At 32.5% G+C, this 21,528-nt stretch overlaps 1 protein-coding gene and 1 long non-coding RNA gene across 3 annotated transcripts; one reads left to right on the top strand and one right to left on the bottom strand.

The window, feature by feature from the left end:
• The first annotated feature begins 1,018 nt into the window (after positions 1-1,018).
• LOC112327647 (uncharacterized) lies at positions 1,019-8,961 on the top strand. 2 transcript variants are annotated; one of them, XR_002982037.2, is made up of 3 exons: positions 1,019-1,799; positions 3,728-7,171; positions 8,661-8,961. It is a non-coding gene; the product is annotated as an uncharacterized LOC112327647 (long non-coding RNA). The 2 variants fall into 2 exon arrangements; XR_008059314.1 differs by lacking the exon at positions 8,661-8,961 and adding an exon at positions 7,349-7,729 and having other exon boundaries at positions 1,020-1,799.
• Positions 8,962-10,445: 1,484 nt separating this feature from the next.
• Positions 10,446-19,670, bottom strand: LOC18099320 (pentatricopeptide repeat-containing protein At2g01390). The gene is made up of 3 exons (XM_006383189.3): positions 19,430-19,670; positions 12,440-13,468; positions 10,446-11,741 (listed from the first exon to the last, which is right to left on the bottom strand). Exons 2-3 carry the CDS (start codon positions 13,200-13,202, stop codon positions 10,741-10,743), a joined length of 1,764 nt encoding a protein of 587 aa, XP_006383251.2. The 5' UTR covers positions 13,203-13,468; positions 19,430-19,670; the 3' UTR covers positions 10,446-10,740.
• Positions 19,671-21,528: the final 1,858 nt, after the last annotated feature.

The raw sequence follows: 21,528 nt of genomic DNA, 5'->3' as shown, positions 1-21,528 counted from the left end.
CCTAGTTTTATTCATGAAATATGGAAATAGTACATGAAATGTTAAAAGAATCACAGGTTGGTGTTATAAAGGATCTATCAAACTCCTTGTTCTAGCTACCCTAAACCCCAACCTGTTTGGCACTTGCTACCTATCAAACTCACATCTAAATATGGGAAACTTGTGAGCAAAAACCTGCTAATGCGTGAATGGCTTGGACCACTAGGGAAGAATCAGTTTCAATGGTTACAAGGGTAGGACTTGGAGTTTCTCCTTGCAGCGGAGACCTGCACGAAATGTTTTCAGAAAGTGAAGAATGAGAGGGTAAAGTAGTTCAATTTATTTCATATATATTTTTAATAATGTAATTGAATTTAATTATTTAATTTAGTATTTTATTACAAATATAAGAATTACAATAGTTTATTAATTGAATTAAAATCATATGTAAAATTTAATTCTATTTCACATGATTTCAAATAAATTGTTATAAATATGTTTGGTTGACTGTTTTTTTATTTTTTTTCTCATGTTATTGTTGACCTGTCCTTTTGTGATGTCTTGCTATGTTTTTTTTTATATATATAGATTATTGCAGATGGGCTCCCTCACAAATTCTAGATTTAGGTACTGTTTTGAATTTTGGGAATTGAATAAGCATATAGATTGTTTAATTGTGAGGATAATTAAAAGTCTTACTTTGATATTAAACTAATTCATAAAAAAAAATTAAAATTAAAATAAAAGGAGAATAATGAAAAGCCTATAATTAGAAGAAAATGAGTTGAAAGGAGCCGAAAATAGAGGAAAATTGGGGGTTGAAATACAAAAAATCTTTAATTTTTTTTTTTTATCAATTCATCATAATATGACTAGTATAATGATAAAAAAAAAACATATAAATAGTAAAACTCTAAAATAATTAATTATTTAGTTAAAGGCCTACTATAACAAAACTGAAGCTCAAGATAAAACAATAACAAAACTCAACAAAAAATTCAAATAATCTAAACCTAAAACATAAATTAAAACTCAATCTCCCAACTAATAAATAAGATTAGGCTATTTTCCATAACTGAAGATCATGCGTGTGTGAACAATAACTTGGGCATAGTATGGTGTCCCTGCCATATATTCGCTGGAGAAGGAAATGAATCAAAGAAGATGCATGTGCGCTAGATCTAAAACCAAAACATGTCACAATGAACAACTAAGTTGTTAAGGAGTTGAAGCAGCATCAGCACATTTGTCACAGAACAACAGTAATATCACCGGTAGGAAGCGGTGGGATTATGATTTCACCCTATCATATATATAGAAAAGAACTTGGAGAACGTCAGGAAAAGTTCTATAAACTGTGTTTGTTTTCGGGGTGGATTTCACGTTTGCGGTGAACCACAATTAATAATTGTTTGGTTCTGAATAAAGTTGAGTTTTGTGAAGCGGGTCCCATATAAAATTTGAGTTGAAAACGCAGTTCATTGCACAGCAGTGTATACATGGTTTTTTAGTTGGGTTCTTAAATATTCTTTAATGTTTGCCCAGGGTTACCATAAAAGTCTCTGCTGCCCTGCTCGTCTCCTTTATCGTTTCTAAAGAAAGGCAAAAAATAACCTCATTCTTTCCATGAGAAACCAGTCTGCAGAAACCTCCTACAAGATCTGGATCTATAGAGAAACCAAAGCAACTAGATCTACACAGTATCCTCCAAACTCTTCCATAATCACAACACAAGCCTGCAGAAAAGGCACTGAACACCAACATTTTGTTCAACGTTAATTACATCCACAACGACAACATCAAACTTCTTCCTTATTTCAGTGAGTTCGATGCATTTGTTGTTTACTGCCATTAATTACTTCATTTTATTTGTTATGATTATCGATTTGTTGTTGCCATGTTCAAAATCTATCTTTCGTCTAATCTTCTATTGAGCTTATTTTTTTACTGGCTTGCTTCAAGGAACTTACTGTGCATGTAATTGTTGGTTTATTAATTCATGATAGAATGCAATGACTAATTATTATTTTTATGCTTCTGGAATGGGTTCTATCAATTTGTACTTTTTATACGGTAATTGTTTTTTTTTTTTTTAATTTCTAACATGATTCGTAATAGATCTGAAACTATTTATCATTACTGTTGTTAGTGAATTAGCCATCAAAATGTTGACATTAATATGTCATAATAGTCTCCATAGAATTTGATTATCTTTAGTTTATTGTCATGAAAAATGGTCTTCACCGACAACATGAATGGGCTTCATCTCAAGGAATGACTTCTGAAGAAGATCATGGTGGTGATGGATTGGGAAATTCAAGTAATGTTGACAAAAATCTTGAGGAAGGAAATGGTGATTAGGAGGAGGATGTTATTCCTGATTTTGTGGAAGATGTTAGTAGGATAGTGGCTAGTTGTAATGTCCCAAACAGTAGTCGCAACCATAGTAGTGTTAAGAGAAAAGCTATTGAAACCATAGCTGTAACAAGTTTAGCCTTGCATATCTATTGAACAACTGCTCCTAAAGATGGAAGAAAACATGATTTCTGGTTTGTAAATGGGAGAGTTTGTGTTTCTTCTCTTATGGCTGCCACCCCTCTTTTTTTTGTTCTACTGCACTCTCTTTCCCTCTCTCCCTCAATTATATTCTTTAATTGTGCATTCTTTCAATGGTATGTATCTCTAGAACTTGCTTCATATCTTGTGGAGATTACATTCGCATTACATATATACATGAAGATGATAAAGGCATTAGGAATTTTAACCACTTGAACCAAAAAGTCAACCTAAAACATATTATCCTTAGTGAGCCTCTTTTGAGCTTGTTATTTTTCTTTACTTTAACTATGTGTAAACCTGAACTTCTTATATGTTTTCCTTTTCCCCTAGCCAAGGATTAGTAGAGCATATACTTGTGATATCTCATGGAATTATAGTTGGAAATTATGTGAAAAGAAAGAAAAAGTGACGCTTGATGAAAAGATGGGTAAAGTTGCCAAAGGTGAAAAACAAAAAAGAAAAAAAGAAAAAAGAAAAGAAAAGAATAAAAAAAAGTAATTCATTTATGTTCTTAAGGTTTTATGTTGAAAGAGAAGCATTGATGATTAAAGTTGGAAAAATTATGTGTTTTAATGGAATATCTTGTTTGAAATATCATTTTTCAGAATGTTCTACTTTCTTTGATTTGAACCTTTTCTTTTACTCTCTTTTACCTCACCTTAACCTTAGTCCCATAACATCCAGAAAATAAGACATTTTGATTCATGCATTGCTTGTAATATGTTAATAATGGAGATGAGATTGAAGAGCAAACTTATGGTAGAACATATTCATTGATTGAATTTGAGAGATATAAACACAAAAGCCCTAAACACATGAGTGTTGGAGTGTATATCAATGAGAGGACCTATCACTTTGGCATGGCATAGATTTCATTTAAATCCTAATGATTAATTGAGTTTCGAAGTTTGCATGTAAATAAATTCATGAAAATGTATACTCTTTATCCTTCTTGATTGTATTCTTGTTTATAATGCATATACTCTTGGACATTGATGGGAGATTAAGAGATTGGTCATAGTTGTTTTCAATTTGATTTTATCTATCCTTTCTCGAGGATGAGCAAGAGCTAAGTGTGGGGGTATTTGATGCAACCATATTATTCGATAGTTTCACCCACATTTAACTAGTGTTTTGCCTATGTTATATATATAAAATGCCTTGATATTCTTTGTTTTATGTTTTGAAGGCACTTTTGGATGAAAGATGCAAAAAGGAGTAAATTGGAGGCAATTGGCAGATTTGATGTTCAGTCGATGTTTTATGCAAAGCGTGAGTTCTAAAGGTCGAAATGAAGTGATTCTAATTTTTTTGGATTCCTGACTTAAAGACCTATCAACGCTCCAAATTTCAGTAACAAACGATGTCATATAAGAGATATATGAGTTTTCAAAGATGACAACTAAATTCTGCCAGCAAACAGGTTTTTGAAGAAACGAATCCAAATTACATCCCGAAGCATCCAAACTGACATCCAAGTTTTTATTTTAGCAATTTAGCTCCTCTAGTAAATCAATCCAGAAAGTAAAGGAAGGCAACCACCAACCTCAAACCACCAACCACTAGCTACCAGCCACCAGCTGTCAGCTGCCTTCACACTACCACCATCTATTGATGTTCACACTTGAACTTTGATTTTTCTTACTTACAATTTGTGTATAAATAGGCAGCTAAGTTTATGCTATTGAGGGAGAGAGGGAAAGAGAGTGCAGTAGAACAAAAGAAAGAAGGGTGGCAGCCATAAGAGAAGAAACACAAACTCTCCCCTCTACAAACCAGAAATCATGATTTCTTCCATCTTTAGGAGTAATTGTTCAATAGATATGCAAAGCTAAACTTGTTTTCTTGATTGCAAGGACATGAAAACCTTCAGATTTTAAGAACTGTGAGATTTATTCTTCCATTTATTTTCAGTTTGTATTATGAATGAGTATGCTTGTTTTCCTATGCATATTTCCTATTATTGTTTATCTTAATTGTTAGAGCGGACTTTAAGTTATTATTGTGAACAATCTATTACTAAGTTTGATAATTGTGGCGGAACTACGTTATTAAACTTAGGGAGAACATTCGATTAAAGCAACACAAGTTGCGGACAGCTTGGTTATTAAGATTAATGAATTTATCTAGATCTTAAGGCTACCATTGGATTAAATCATTAGTGCGAACACTGTGATTTTTTATTGGTTATGATTAGTTTTACAGCGGATTTGTTAACTAATCAACATTAAGAAAAGATAAAAAAAATTCAGAATATAAACTGGAGATTCATTTCAAGGATCTGTTCTGATTTTTGTAGGTGGATGTGTGCTTGCGACCAAGGTTTGTTTTCTTGATAAATTTCAGTTTTAATTGACTTTGTTTGCTAGTTTAATTTTTGCTATAGTTTCAATCATTACAAATCAAACCCTCCAATTGCATAACGTATAGCATAAAAATCTGGACTAAATCTTTCTCGTGGGATCAACTCTTTGCTTGCTTTATACTATCTTGTGTGTTTCAAGATAGGGTAATTAATTTGTGCGACCGCGACATCGCAATAAATTTTGGCACCGTTGGACACTGTGATCCCCGGCAACGGCGCCAAAATTTGTTGCGATGTCGCGGTCGCACAAATTAATTACCCTAGCTTAAAACACACAAGATAGTATAGAGCAAGCAAGTGGTCGATCCCACAAGGAAGGTTTAGTTCAGATTTTTATGTTATACGTTATGCAATTGGTGGGGTTGATTTATAATGATTTAAACTATAGCAGAAATTAAACTAGCAAACAAAATCAATTGAAATTGAAATTTATCAAGAAAACAAACCTTGGTCGCAAGCACACATCCACCTACAGAAATCAGAACTGATCCTTTAAACGAAACTCCAGTTTATATTCTGAATTTTTTTATCTTTTCTTAATGTTGATTAGTTAACAAATACGCTGTAAAACTAATCTTAACTAATAAACAATCACAGTGTCCGCACTAATGATTTAATCAAATGGCAGCTTTAAAATCTAGATAAATTCATTAATCTTAACAACCAAGTTGTCCACAGCTTGTGTTGCTTTAATCGAATGTTCTCCCTAAGTTTAATAACGTAATTCCGCCACAATTATCAAGTTTAGTTGCTTCACAAGTTTATATACCATAACTTCAGTTTTGATATCAAACTTAGCAATAGATTGTTCATAATAATAACTTAGAGTCCGCTTTAGCAATTAAGATAAACAATCATAGGAAAACAAGCATACTCATTCATAATACAAACTGAAAATAAATGGAAGAATAAATCTTACAGTTCTTGAAATCTGAAGGTTTTTGCGTCCTTGCAACCAAGAAAACAAGTTTAGTCTTGCATATTTATTAAACAACTACTCCTAAAGATGGAAGAAAGCATGATTTCTGGTTTGTAGAGGGGAGAGTTTGTGTTTCTTCTCTTATGGCTGTCACCCCTCTTTCTTTTGTTCTACTGCACTTTCTTTTCCTCTCCCACTCAATAGCATAAACTTAGCTGCCTATTTATACACAAATTATAAGTAAGAAAAATCAAAGTTCAAGTGTGAACATCAATAGAAGGTGGTAGTGTGAAGGCGGCTGACAGCTGGTGGCTGGTAGCTAGTGGTTGGTGGTTGTCTTCCTTTACCTTCTGGATTGATTTACTAGAGGAGCTAAATTGCTGAAATAAAAAATTGGATGTCGGTTTGGATGCTTCGGGATGTAATTTGGATTCGTTTCTTCACGAAACCTGTTTGCTGGCAGAATTCAGTTGTCATCTTTGAAAACTCATATATCCCTCATATGACATTTTTTTTTGTTGAAATTTGGAGCGTTGATAGGACTTTAAGTCAGAAATCCAAAAACATTAAGTTTGCACCAATTGGATGTCTACAGCTCCATATATTCAATTTTGAATGGACAAAGGTCAACACTGGCAGAATGCGAGATTTGACTTTGAAGGCTGCGATTTCCATGCTCTTCCTTATTTTATTTTTCTTTCCTTACATTTCCAGAAAGGTATGGATGTTAACTTTCTTATGCCACTGGAATCACTTCATTTTGACCTTTAAAACTCACGCTCTGCACATAACATCGATTGAACATCAAATCTGTCAATTACCTTCAATCTACTCCTTTTTGCATTTTTCATCCAAAAGTGCCTTCAAAACATAAAACAAAGAATATCAAGGCATTTTATATGTATAACATAGGCAAAAAAAACTAGTTAAATGTGGGTGAAACTATCGAATAATATGGTTACATCAGTGGCTAGTTGTAATGTCCCAAACAGTAGTCACAACCACAGTAGTGTTAAGAGAAAAGCTACTGAAACCTCCATACCTCAACCTAAAAAAAAAGGATCTGGAATGGGAGCTATGTTATTCTCACATTTAGATCGACTTGTTGAGAGTGTTTCGATTGCTACTAATTATACAATGCCTTCAAGAGACAAGAAAGGGTGTAACATTCAGGAGGTGATGGAAGAGTTGAATTCAATACATGGTGTTGACTTCGGAAGTCCAATACACACATTTGCAACAGAATTCTTCTATGCAAGAAGCAAAAAAGGAGATGTGGAGATCTTGACAGAAAATACTCTTGGTTGAAAATAATGTATGAACGACAATCAAAACAGTAGAAAAAAAAGGTAAATTTCTATCTTTTCATTTGAGTTTCCTAATTTTACATACGATAATTCCTTAATTGATGTCATTATTTACAGTTTATTCTTTGAAGTTACTATTGTTTGTGTGTTATTTGTCTTATCCTTATTAAATATGTTGTGTGAACCATATGTTAATATAAGTTATATTTTTTTTAACAGCTTGTTAGAGGGAAAACAATGTTATTGTTGTTTACTGTTGTGTTCTTGAAAGGACCGCAATGGCATGATAACTTCACGTTGAATGGAATAGATCGGGCTGTAAAATTTTTATTTTCTGTTATTGGCAAAGTTTATAATGACCTGCTATTCAGTCCTCTAATGTGAACGCAATGTCTTATATTGATATATTGTAATGTTATTGTAATGGTTTTATGTAGTAATTGTACTGACATTTGTTAGGCCTATTATAACAACATATTATTGGTAATCTAATTGAACAATGATTACTGTTTTAACATCATTTATGTTGAGAACAAGTCTCGAATTAAGTTGCAATTCATGTAAATTGTCATAATCTACCGAAATTGGTTTTGTTTGTTCTGTGTTCTTGGGTGGATGTAATTCAAGTTATGCATTTCATAAGAAATCCTCTTATATTTTAGCTGGAATTTGCAGTTATATATAAATTTCTATAAGGCACATTAGTTATACTGGAAGTCACCATCATCTTGTTATTTTTTGGTTAGTTTTGGTATGCTCATTCCATTGACATCTTATTTTTTAGAGATAAATTATAAGTATACAGATATGTTAGTCTCCTATAATGGCCTAATACTCACAGTGAATGGTATCCCTTCTTTCCCATACACAATTTTTGATTTGTTTGGTAGCTTTTGGATTGATTTATTAGTCATGACCTCTTGACTGTTAGGTGTTGTTTTGTTTTTATTTTTTCATGTTGGGGTTTGATTGTTTGGCAGCTTTGAGTGTTAAGTAGCCATTTTGAACAACTTAAGAGTTAACTTATATATATATATATATATATTCAAACACATTGTTCTTAGAAGAAAGTTCTCCTTTCAAAGTAGTTAATTGTAAATATTATTGTAGCCATTGTTTGATAAAAAAATATGAGTTAAAAGTTACTCTTATAACTGTCATTGTTGTCTGTTACAAGGATAGTAATACGTATGCAAGTTATGTAGTTGCACTATTTTTTTAATGTTTCATTTGTTCACTAAACACCTAGTAGGTGTTGTATTATTAATTAACAGGTCTTGAATGTATCATTTGTACACAAACATTTAGTAAACCATTAATTTTAATCTAAAATCAATATAGTGTCTTACAATGTATGAATTAAATTATTAAATCATATATATTGTATGAATTATTTTAAATTGAATTGTAATCAATGTTATTACAAATATAATATTTTATCTGTCATTATAGATATGGATGCCTAATGGTTTGATGCGCTATTTGATGGGGATTATAATAGTGTAATGAATCACGTTGTTGATTATGTTAGTTATGGTGAAAGTGGAAGCAATAATGGTGGTGATGGTGATGGTGATGGTGATGGTGATGGTGATGGTTTAACAAATATTGATGATGATGATGATGGTGATGGTGGTGGTGAAGAAAATGATTCAGATGATGAAGGTGAGTCCTTTGGGATGAGAGAGTTTGATCGTCGTAAACTAGTATTATGTACGACCAGAGCGCTTGCATTGTACTATAATAATTATATATATAAGGAACCATGTATGGTTTTGTACAATACAGGAATGCGATGGTTGAATGAAATTTTGCATGGACATTGGAGATGATGTGTGAACATGTTTAGGATGGATGTGAGAACATTTAATAATCTTTGCTTGGATTTAGAAAGCCAATATGAGTTAAAAACATCAAGAAGGATGAGTGTTTTTGAGAAAGTTGGAATGTTTTTATATACATTATCATTAGGTGCTTCAAACAAGGAAATGCAGGAAAGATTTCAACATTCTGAGGAAACTATTAGTAGATATTTTAATGAAGTTCTGCGCACGATATGTTTGCTTGTAGTGGATGTCATTAAACCTAATGATCCTGAATTTTTAAACACACCACAGGAAATTGCAAATAATCTAAGATATATATCTCATTTCAAGGTAACAACATTATAGTTTTTGAATATGTTATTCTATGAATTACTAATTTTGATAATTTTAGGCTACATCTTATTTCCCTTATTCTTATTCGTCTTACTTTTTTGTTCTAGAATTGTGTAGGAGTTGCACACATGTGCGAGCATGTGTTTCTCCAGAAAATCAAATACCATTTATCGGTAGAAAAGATGTACCTACATAAAATATTATGGTTGCATGTAGCTTTGACATGCAATTCATTTTTGTTTAGACTGGATGGGAAGGTAGTGCACATGATACACGAATATTTCTAGAGGCACTTTACAATCCTAACATCAAATTTCCTAAGTCACCAGAAGGTATTAACAAACTAAAATATGTAATATTATTTATTTCAAGAAGAGGTAATTTTATTTATATTATTGATAAGTAATTAACAAAGTTTATAGATGTTATGTTATTCCAGGAAAGTACTATTTAGTTAATTCTGGATATCCAAATGAATATGGATTTTTAGGTCCATATAGAGGTTAGAGGTATCATTTCCAAGAATTTTGTAGGCGAGGCCAACCACAAACACAAGAAGAAATTTTCAATCGTGCTCACTTTTCAGTACGTTATGTCATTGAACGTACATTTGGAGTGTGGAAAAAAAGGTGAAGAATTTTACAGAATATGCCATCTTTTCCTTACAAAGTGCAAGTTCAGATTGTAGTGGCATCAATAGCACTACACGGCTATTATAGAAGAAAGTCACAAGAAGATATTGCATTTAGAGAATTTGATCGTCATCCTGATTTTGTCCTTGATGATTTTTTAACCGGTGTGTTTCCATGGTCACAAACTCATGGCAACCACGGGCCTTCGCGTATGGATTTTGTTCAGGATGAGATTGCAGCAAGTTTAATGAGGCAATAAAAAAAAATGTTGTACTTCGTGTGGTTGTTTGTAAAATTTAATGTTAATGAAATGCAAATTAATGCAATTGAAAATTAAAAAATAATTACATGTCCTTTTGGTAATATCATTACCTAGATCAATTTAACCACAATTTTATCCAAACACTTTACATATGTTTTTTTGCCATACATAAACTTCAACCATAATTTTTACCAAATACGTGTCTAAACTTAACTAACCATAATTAACCATATTTTTTTTTAACCACAACCACAAAAGCTATCTAAAAAAATATAAAGACTCTAAATATATAAACTTTGAAAACATCAGCAAGCACACTTCTGTCTTTTCTGTGTTTACGCAGTTGATAGAGACACTCATAATACAAGCATGCCAAAATGAGAACTCTATCTAAGTGGCAATTTGACTTTTCAGAGCTGAGAACAGCCACTACTCCCTGCCACTCTCCTGAGCATGTACATGGTGCTGTCAGCTCAACATACAATCCACTTACAGCATGCCACATTATACCTTTTCTTGGCGATGCCATTAGCATGAGAACGCTTGTCCAAAATGGTGTCAAGATACCAAATGGCTGGCAAACAGAAGGTTACAAATCTTTTGCCCCATGGGGACACTATTCTGATGATGATTATTAATCAGCAGTCCCTTTTTTTCCTTCCTATATGTTTTTGCTTCACTGATTCTGCCGCTACTTTCTAGACCAGCTAATAGAACATTGTAAGTACCTAAAGAAGGATGTATCCCTTCCCTTTTCATGTTTTCGTAAATCTGAAGTGCTTTTTGTGGACTACCAGCAGAGAAAAATACGCTAACTAGAGCAGTATAAGTGGCAGTGCACTTCTGGCCTTCAGGCAATAAATCAAAAATCTTTACAGCACAAGTAGGCCTTTTAGCGCACCCAAGCCTATAAATTAAGAGTGCAGCTTGATACACTCCAAGAGAATGCCCAGCCACGGTCATTTTTTCAGCAATGTCCACCACCTTCAGAAATGTGTCTGATCTTATCGACATGCCTATCAAAGCAAGATATGATGTTCTTTCAAGTTGTATACCCATTTTCATGCTGTATTCAAAGGCCAACAAAGCACCATCAGGTCTTTGGTGATCAATGTTTCTTTCAATGATGGTTGCAACAATCCGAGAATCCAGTAGTATATTCTTATCCATTATACCAGCAAGCAAATGGTCAACTGCTACGAGATTCTGCTTTCTCAAGAGTATCAGTACAAGACCTCCATCTAAAGCATCATCACCAACAGTTGTCATAGTCTCAAAGGCATCCACATCACCAATTGATTCAGTATCAATATGAGGATTAACTTTCCTGAGGAGAGCATCACTCTCACCAGCATCTTTTAGAGTTTCGAGTGCTTCCATAAATACAGGGTAACGAAGAACGAGATGATTTTGTTTCATATATTGAAGAATGTGGGTCATTGTCGTTGTCTCCCCTGCTTTGCAACATCTCTCAACCAAAATATTGCATGCAGCTTTATCAGGTTGTACCCCTGCTTCTTGCATTTTGCTAAAAATCTCAAGGGTTTCTTGGTATTTGCCTGGAATCCATCACAAAAAGGAAATTAAACTCCTAAAAATACAATACTCCAACAAGATATAGCCCGATACTGGAAAAAGCAATGCGTGGTAAAAGTTGTAAGTTTAAAGCACCAGTAACGAAATGCTAAAATGAAAAACCATCTCCTGAACTGCTAAAAAAACTATTGAATTTGTTCTGAACTGAAATTCCATGTTTTTATCCTACAATTTTGTTTTTTGGTAATCACGTTTGGTGTGGCCGACGCAGGTCATGCCATGCATCACCCACATTAGCTTTCTCCATTAGTTCATGGTTGTAATGTAACAGAAATACTTGTTGAGGAGGCACAATCAATTGTCTAGAAGTTGAGGATCATTTCCAAACATCACTAAAAGTTCATGGGCGATTCTTTTTAGATTTTAGCCATAGCAAAAATTTCACAAACTTCCGTCAAGCTTATTTAAGCTTTTGCTATGGCAGACTTACTGTTCCATCATCGAATGAAAGCAAGTCATAAGCCTCCAACGCAAAATAAATATCTTCAAAACCATCAACAATTATACTAATTTTTGCACAAAACATCATAATTGACCAAAACTAGATTCCAAGTTTTCCATCTAAAGAAGCCTTCATATCATCAAACCCACCAACCAGAAAAACAACACACTCACACAGACAAAAGAACAAACACAAAGGGCGCAATTAAATCTCACTCACCAGTAACAACAAGATGCTCCATTAGAACAGTATATGTATGACAATTTGGAGAAATCCCAGATTCAAGCATCTCCTTATAAACATCAATACCCTCTTTCACTCTCTTATTATCGAACAAAACCTTTAGATAAGCCGTATACGAAACAACAGTAGGAAAACACATATTTTCTCTCATTTCTTTCCAAATTTTCACTGCTCCGTCAACATCACCAGACTTTGAGACCCAATTCAAGATTGAAGTATAGGTAACAACATCAATTTTTAACCCCATTTCTTGCATTTTCTTGAATACATACTTCATCGACTCAATCCTTCCAGCTTCTCCAAAAATATCAAGCATGGTTGTGTAAGTAAACTGGTCATGCTTAAACCGTTTCAACTTTGAAGCCCAGTTAAAAAAAAGCCAAGCCTTTTCCATCGGTGGATGGGTTTTAAGTATTTGATTGACTGTAAAAGAATCCCATTTGATATTTAGTTTTGTTAGCTCTTCTTGTGCCGAGTCCCACGTTGAGTATTTCAAGATTTTGTATATGTTTGAGATAATGTCCCTCATGTAAATTTTTTGGGGTTCTATTACATTTGACGATGGTGATTTGGGTTTTGGGTTTCTTGGTTTTCTGGTGAAAAATCTGGTGAGGTTTTGGGGTTTGGATTGGTGAAGGCATTTTATGGGAATATTGAAATAGTGAGAAGGAAAAATTATGTAAGATTGAGACAACAAATGTTTTGTGAGAAATGTCCTGAGAGTTTTGAAAGGCAACATAAATATAAATTTACGAGGATCCAAACTCTACATGGGAAACGAACGCCAAAGCTGTGTTTGTATAGGAAATTTGGAAAAGGGAAGGAGCGCGCGGATTTAAGAGAGGTGGTGTTGTTAACATGGGCCAGATGAGTAGGCTGAACCTGGCCACAGAAAAAGACTAGATGAGTGAAAATGGGCTGCCTCTTTTATTTTATTTTATTTTAGATGGAATCACATTTATACCTGAAAGTAATGATACAAGCATTAGACTGCAATCTTTATACCTGAAATATGATAGTAAGGATGAGAATGATAAGAAAATGATTTTATTGTACACAGTTGATAAGGAAAAATCTTTTTTTTTTTTTATTAACGTGGATGGTCGGGTTAGCTTACACGTACCTCGACAAAAAAAAATTTTAATTCCTTTCCTAGTGTATAGAATATTCTCGATTGTATCTATTATATTTATTTATTTTCTATTATAAAGGATTTTCCAAATATGTATGCAGAAACTCAATACCTCAATGTTTTTTTTAGAATTACAGTCACATTATACACAATGCATTAGACCTTTATATAATATCAGAGCTTGGTTAGGCAATACATTTGTTTCTTCTTTCCTTTTCATGGCGACCTTATCAACATTTATTCCTTTGTACATGCTCATCATGCCTTGCTTCCATCATTTATTTCAATTAGTCACACGTCTCTGTTCATTCATGGCATGCTTGTCTAAGCCACCATAGTTTTTCTAATGCTAACTCTATTTCCAAGTCTGGTTTTATTTCTTGTAATAATAAATTGATAGATTTATATTTAAGTTTATATGTTGGATGTAACTTTGCCGAGAGCCATCGTTCACCTTTTTTTACTTAAAAATAGTTTTATGTTTTGATCACTTACACTGTGATTTATAGAGTTTTTCACTTGTAAATCTCACTGCTAAATTTTGATATTATACGATGTTAATTGATTATTGTACCAGATTTAGTTGGTTTTTCTTATTAAAACATAAATCTAATTTTTTAAAATATCTTTGTCAATTTTTAATGTTATATTGAGACTCAATTTTAGATTATACTCACTTCATAAGGTTTTTTGTTGTTTTAACTGCAAGACACAATATCTTTATATCTCTAGACATGTTCAATTTTATAAAACTATCTTTCTTTATATAAATGATGGTATACAACAACTTTACAGCTTCATAACTTATATTATTTTCTCTAATTATTTAGAGTCTAATAATAATATGTCTCTTATCTCTTGGGATTTGTTGATATCTTCTTCTATTTTAAATTCTATTTGTTTGCCATGAAATAAAAGTGACTCCTTTCCCTGGATATTTTATGTTGTGTCTACAGTCTTTCCTTCCATTTCACCTCCACCATTTATTTTAATATTAACGACCTATACCAATATTCATCTAATGGTTGCTAGAGGGAAAACTGGTATATTTAAATCTAAGACCTATCATGCATTGATGATTTCATATTTTTCTTAGTATTTTCAAGTCCTATTTACCTTAGAAGAGCATTTGGATTTTAAGTTTGCTAACAAACACCCATCATGACTCTCAACTATAAAAGATGAAATACAAGCTTTAAAAAAGAAAGATACTTGGAATATTAGACCTCATCCTATACATCATAGTGTGGTTGGTTGTCATTAGATCTTTAAAACTAAAACACATATTGATGGTTCCATTGAGCGTTATAAGGCTTAATTTGTAGCCAAGGGCTTCTCTCATATTCATGGCCTTGATTTTGAAAATACATTAAGACATGTGGTGTGTCTTGTTACTGATCAGATTATTTTATCCATTATAATCACTTATGGAGCATTTACATCAATTAGATATTACGAATGCATTTCTCCATGATCATATTTTTAAAGAAGTATGCATGGATCAACCACCTAGCTACATTGATCCACAATTTTCTCAAAATGCATGTCATTTAAGGCATGTTTTTTTATGGATTCAAACTAACCCCTTATGCTTGGTTCCAACGCTTTAAACACCATTTCATCAACATATAACAAGAGATAAATTATTGTGTGTATATATATATATATATATATATATATATATATATATATATATATATATATATATATATATATATATACACACAATAATTTATCTCTTGTTATATGTTGATGAAATGGTGTTGAATAGAAACAATCCTATTTTGATAAAGACTCTTTTATCACATGACTATTTAATGAATTTGCTATGCAAATTTTGGAGTTCTCTACACAATTTTCTTAGTGTTAAAGTCCAATCTAACTCTCAAGGCTTATTTTTTAGCCAAAACAAGTATGTTTTTGATCTTTTATAACGTGCTACCATTGTTGATGCCAAACCTAATACCATTCCCTTTGTAATTGGTCAATAGCTCTCCATTAAAGGAAAGCTTTTTTAAAATTCTACCATTTTCTAGTCTCTTGCTAGAGCTCTATAATATTTGACCATCATTCGACCTAATCTTTCACATTTAGTGTTAATTTTATTTACCAGTATATGCATGCTTCAACTAAAGATTATTTTTTATCACTCAAATGCATATTGTGTTATGTTAAAGGCATAATCCATCGTGGTTTTCAACTTCATCGTACCCTTTTTGTGCCTTACTTGCTTATTTTAATGTTGATTAGGTGGGTTGTCTTGATACATGTCGGTCTAACACTAGCTATATTATATTCTTAGATGCTAACCTTGTCTCTTAATGCTCTAAAAAACAACCCATTATTTCTTGCTTCAATGTCGAAACTAAGTATCAATACTTACCCGTTGCTACTATTGAAGTTTCTTAAATTGTTTAACTACTCTATGATCTATATCTTTCATTGCTTTCACCTCCAACAATATTATGTGACAATAAAAGTGTTATTTTCATGGTGGTAGATCCTATCACTTAAGCTTAATCCAAACATATTACAATAGACTACCATTTTGTTCAAGAATTGATTGCAAATGGTTCCTTAAAAGTCACATTTATTCCCTTTCTTGCTTATTCTTTTACTAAGGGAGTCGCCGAGCCTCAGTTCTTACTTTTTTATAACAAGCTTCATGTGATTCCTTCTATCACACTCATCTTGAAGGGGTGTGATAAGGAAGAACCCTCTTCCGATTCTTTCTTTAATCTTAAATGATTTGTTATATATATATATATATGATCATGTTGATTTGTTTTCTATTATATAGAATCTTTCAACTATATAAACACAATATATAATGAGACTCAATCACCTTAACCTTTATACAAGCATTGTTTCCTTTTCTTCTTAAAGTTTCTAGAAATCTATTTCACTCTCTTTATCCTATAGGGTAATAGTTATTTAATACTTTGTCAATTATAAAAAAAATGTCACTTGAAAGCATATGTCAGACCAATAAAAATCAAAATCTTCATATGGCACTAGGTGCATGATGTTAGGCTTTCGCTCTTTGGATTATGATCTGTAAACTAGAAAAGGCTCTATTTAAGTCGGTGTTTGTTTGATATGACTTGAAACGTTGTTGTGGAGAGGAGAAAAGAAGGTTTTATATGGCATATAGCTCCTATAACCATGAATTAGTTCGAACTTATCTCTACCTCGCAGGGTTTTAACCTTATTTGTCTTTTTGAGAAACAAATGGTAATGGAAGCTAAAAATAACCTCAATATCACTCAACTCGTAAAGAGAAACACATCGACACCAAATTTGACTCTTTTATTTTTTAGATTTGGTTGATCTAGCACTTTCTCTCTTCTCCACCATTTTTCAATAGCTCTCTTTCCTTTAAAAAATGCAAAACAAATAAAGTGTTGAACTGAAACACTAAAACTTTAATAAATAGGGATCAAAACTAAAAAACAAAAAAAATAGACACTTAAATTTCTAAAATCATGCCTCATTATCAATTGAAAAACTATAAAGGTTGCTTTTTTTTTTCCCTAATATCAAATTAGATCATGTAATTGAAAACTAATCGAAATATATTATAAGGCTTAAATCATAGTTAACACAATATGGAATGTTAAAATGAAAAAAATAACTAAAATAGAAAATATTTTGTTTTGAATGTAAAGTGTTTTCTTAAGTTTGCTTTTTGGAATTATCTAGAAAGTTGTCACTATAACGTTAATCTTACCAAAAATATTTTTAGAATTGTTGTCACATAATAATACAATTCAATATGAAATTTTGACCAATAATAAAATAACTAAAACAGAAGGCAAACTCATTATGGTCATAGACACATTTTACTATTCACCACTATAGTATAATGATTTTGTCATTCTCAAAGAAAATCAAATGCCTTGGTTTTAAGGGTATTTTGATCTTTTCATATGGCAATTTAGTCATTAAAGGATTAATCGAGGGTATATGTGTTTTTTATACTTTTTAAAGCCCGACAAAATGACCTAATCACCCTCTAAATATTTTTTTTAAAAAAAACTGGCACGCAAGAGTTTTTAGACCTTTTCATTTTTCAAATACAGTAAAATAACAAGTTTACCATTTAAATAAAAAAACTTAAATAGTGCATACATGGGTTGTTCGATCTTTTCAATCTAGTTTTCTTGTTATTACTAGGTTCATTGAGGCCAATTTGTTATTACCAGCACGTAAGAGGCATCCTTACACTTTGGATGACACATGTGGTGCCTCTTGGTGGTAAAAAATGCCTTTATATCGTGTCGTTGGATGCGCTACCATGTCCTTTTCTTGTTGGAGTGGTGCATGACGGCGGTGGTGAGGCAATTTATCGTTAATGGGGCCTTTGTTTTTTCTTTTCTTTTCTATCTTCTCCCCAAACAATTATAAGGCGATCCTTTTTGTTATTGATATTTCAATTTCAGTTCCTATTCTTTTTATTTATGATTTTTGTTCTTGGCGCTTTTGTAAAAACACTATTTATTTTCAATTTCATCCTTCAATCCTAATTTGTTATATATATATTTTTTCAATTTGACCCTTATTCTTTTGATTTCTGATTTTTTTCATTGGCTTTTGTAAGTCTTATAATGGTCTTCAAATTCATCACTCAATCCAAAGTTATGGTATATTAATTATTTTTTTTAATTTGGTCCTCATTCTTTTAGTTTTTTTTTTTTCCTTCTGTTCAAGTTATTTTTCTTTTTAATTTCACTCTTCGATAAAAACAAATTATAGCTTCCCTCTAGTTTATTTTTTTAATTTTGACTTTTATTCTCATACTCTTAATTGTTATTTTTATTTTTTTTTATCACACTCAGACATCGCGACGACCTATTAAAATTTTTCTATGATGGAAAGAGAACAAATATAGTCACTAGAATGTCTAGTTCAAGGAATCGTCACCTAGTATTATGGTCATTAGAAACCTTAACTGGTCAATAAAGATTCTATGATATGAAATTAGTTACGTGAAAGTGAAGATACTATTACCCTTTAAGCTTCCTACCTTAGACATGCTGCATTGCTGATTTTATCTAAAATTGCTAAGAATTTGTTCTTTTTTTTTTGTTCTTCTTATAATGTTCCTGATTTTTGTGTTAGTGAACATTTACCTACAAATATTTTCAACTCTGGCATTGGTAAATATTGCACAAACCCAAAAAGTGCAATATTTCTAATTCTAGTGCTAGTGAATATGTTCGCAAAATTTTGAATTTTTAATGAAGAAAAGATAATTTTTCTAAGCTTTTTTTTGTTTACCTTTTTTTATTATTTGCTCTTTTTAGACAAGAATTAAAAAAAAAATGCATTGAACAACATATTTGTGTTTAACAATAAAGTTCCATAGATTGAGCACATAATAGAAAAAAAAAAACAATACGCAAAGAAAAAAAATAAAACAAAGCGCGAGGGCCTCCCAAATAAATCAATGAAGATCCCTAAATATTTCTCTAATTTTCTGATATCAAAAGGAGCTTATTTGACTAGATATCAAAAAAATGGGGAATAAAATAAATGGAAAAGGCATAAGGGTGTGTTTTGCCAAACACACCATCAGCAAAGCAATTTGGGCCGGATAGGCCTGAGGCCCAGACCCAGTCCACTCTTCCTTTTTTATTGGGCTAGATCTAGCCTAGTTGTATAGGCTGGGCCGGATCTAGCCAGCCCAGCCTGGTTACTGGTTCAGACCAGTAACCTGGCTGTAGACAGAAGCACGCGTGAAGCGTGCGTGCACAGGGAGAGGGGGTTAATTAAAATTCAAAGTGAACAATCCTAGGTGAATTAATATTGAGCGGGGAAGGAAAAAGACTTACTTGTGCTGGAGACGGAGCCGCAGGCGATGACACACCGGTTGGACGATGCTTCCCCAGTCTCTCCTTTTGTTTTCTTTCTCTTGGTCCCTTTTTCTCCGTTTTCATGTTTTTGTTTGGTTGATGGGATTAACTAGGTGAGGGGAAGTTGAAGTCCCCTGTTTCTCTCGAGCTCCTCTCTGTTTTTGGTTCTGCGTCCCCCTGCGATGGTTGCTTCGTTAGCTTTTTATAGGGCCCTGCGTGATAGTCTTCTAGCACACCTCTTCCTTCCTGGAAGGAGGATAACTGGATAAGGCTCGCTGGGCATTGGTGTTTTGTAAGGACTCGGACACCAACAGTCCTGCCATTACAGGGCTGTTGGTGACGACTTCCTTCACGCCTCTAATGGCGTCTTGTGGGGCATGAGAGGACAGACAAGAAAATGGATATTTGGCTGTATAGGGAGGGTGCATCCCTTTGTTCCCCCCACTCTTCCTTACGCAGGTGGGTTCCTCTATTTCCAGTGGAAGAAGATGAAGAACAAGAAACGTAAAACGGCGCCGTTTAGACTTAGACGGCCATTTTTTTATTTTGGCCACTAGACTTATGACATTGTTCAATCGGGTCCCTTATTCATGGAAACTTTCTCCTTTTTTTTTTTAATTTTACCCTTGGATTAATTACAATTGGACCCCTGGATTTCGACGCATGTTACGAAACAATCCTCGGCTTCTAATTTAATCCCTTCAGTCCTTAATTGACTCTTTAACTTTTAATTCTTTTAAAATTACACTTGGAAAAATCAATCAAACTCCCTAAAGTACCACAGCCTATTCACTTTGGTCCTTGAATTTTAATTTCTTGCAATTTCAACCAAAATCAACACCAAACTTTGGTATTTCTTCAATTAAGCCCTTGATTGCATTAATGAATTAAATCAAAGTTTAATCAAATCCCTAAACTTATCAATTCTTTCAATTTTTGACCAAATTGACTCCTAAACTTATAATTCAATCCTTATTAGTTCTCAAACTTTTAATTTTGTGTTTACTTGAACCAAACTTCAAATTATTCTTCATTTATTTATTATTTTTTTTTGGTGAATTTGTGTTGTCAAAAATTGGGTTATGACATCTTTATTATTGATCTTTTTGTGTGATTGTTTTTTTTTTCTTATTTCATCATTTAAGACTTGATTTGTTGGGGATTGAGCTTTGCGATTTTTCCATGCATGGTGCTTCTTATTTAATGACCCGAGTCACGAGTTTAAATAGGGATGGCAATGGGTACCCACGGGTCAGATTTTTTAAAATCCATATCCTACCCATTACCCATCAGGTAAGAAATTTAGAAATTCATAAACTATCCATCGGGTTTCAAGTATCCATATGTGTATCCATTATCTAATTATTATTTATGATTCAATAAAAAATAATATATATTAAATGATAAATTATATCAATATTGAGGTGTGTATATATAATATTGTATTAAAAAAAATCTAAATGTTCTACAAATATATTAATATAGTATAAATAAATATTTCGGGTTAGATTTAGGCAGGTTTCGGGTCAGGTGTGACAATATTTATACTTTATCTATTACCCATCGAGTAAGGTAACTATCCAAGGAATACCCACTCATTCGGGTCGGGTTAGTATCCATCGGGTACGAATTAAATTTTCATCCCATTGTTTGAAAAGTTAATGAGGGATGATATCTTCTTTTTTTGCTTATTTTTTTTTTCGATTTCATCTTTCAACGTTAGGTTTTTTAGGAAAAAAAAATGTCTTTGTGATTTTATTCGATTTCTTTTCTATTGGGTTACCCCGACCTGATGACCTAGAATATGAGTTTAGCGGGTTAATCTGAGTTTACTCACCTTTTATCGCACAGTTTACATGTTTATCATGGTAACTTAAGTTGACTCGTGCTATTTTTTTATCTTATTTATTTAATTTTATTTTTTCATATTTAATTGGTTAAAAACTAAACATCATTATTTTTCACTCTTAAAAAAAAAATCTCAAGATATCATGATTTTTTTTAAAAAAAAATTTGTTCGTTTACTATAACTACTTTTTTTCTCATATGATTAAAATAAAACAACCTTAAATTAAACA

This window comes from Populus trichocarpa, chromosome 5 (genome assembly GCF_000002775.5).
Source record: "Populus trichocarpa isolate Nisqually-1 chromosome 5, P.trichocarpa_v4.1, whole genome shotgun sequence".
Classification (NCBI taxonomy): Eukaryota; Viridiplantae; Streptophyta; class Magnoliopsida; order Malpighiales; family Salicaceae; genus Populus; species Populus trichocarpa.
The sequence above is the reverse complement of the archived record's forward strand: the minus strand, read 5'-3'. Positions and strand labels throughout refer to the sequence as shown.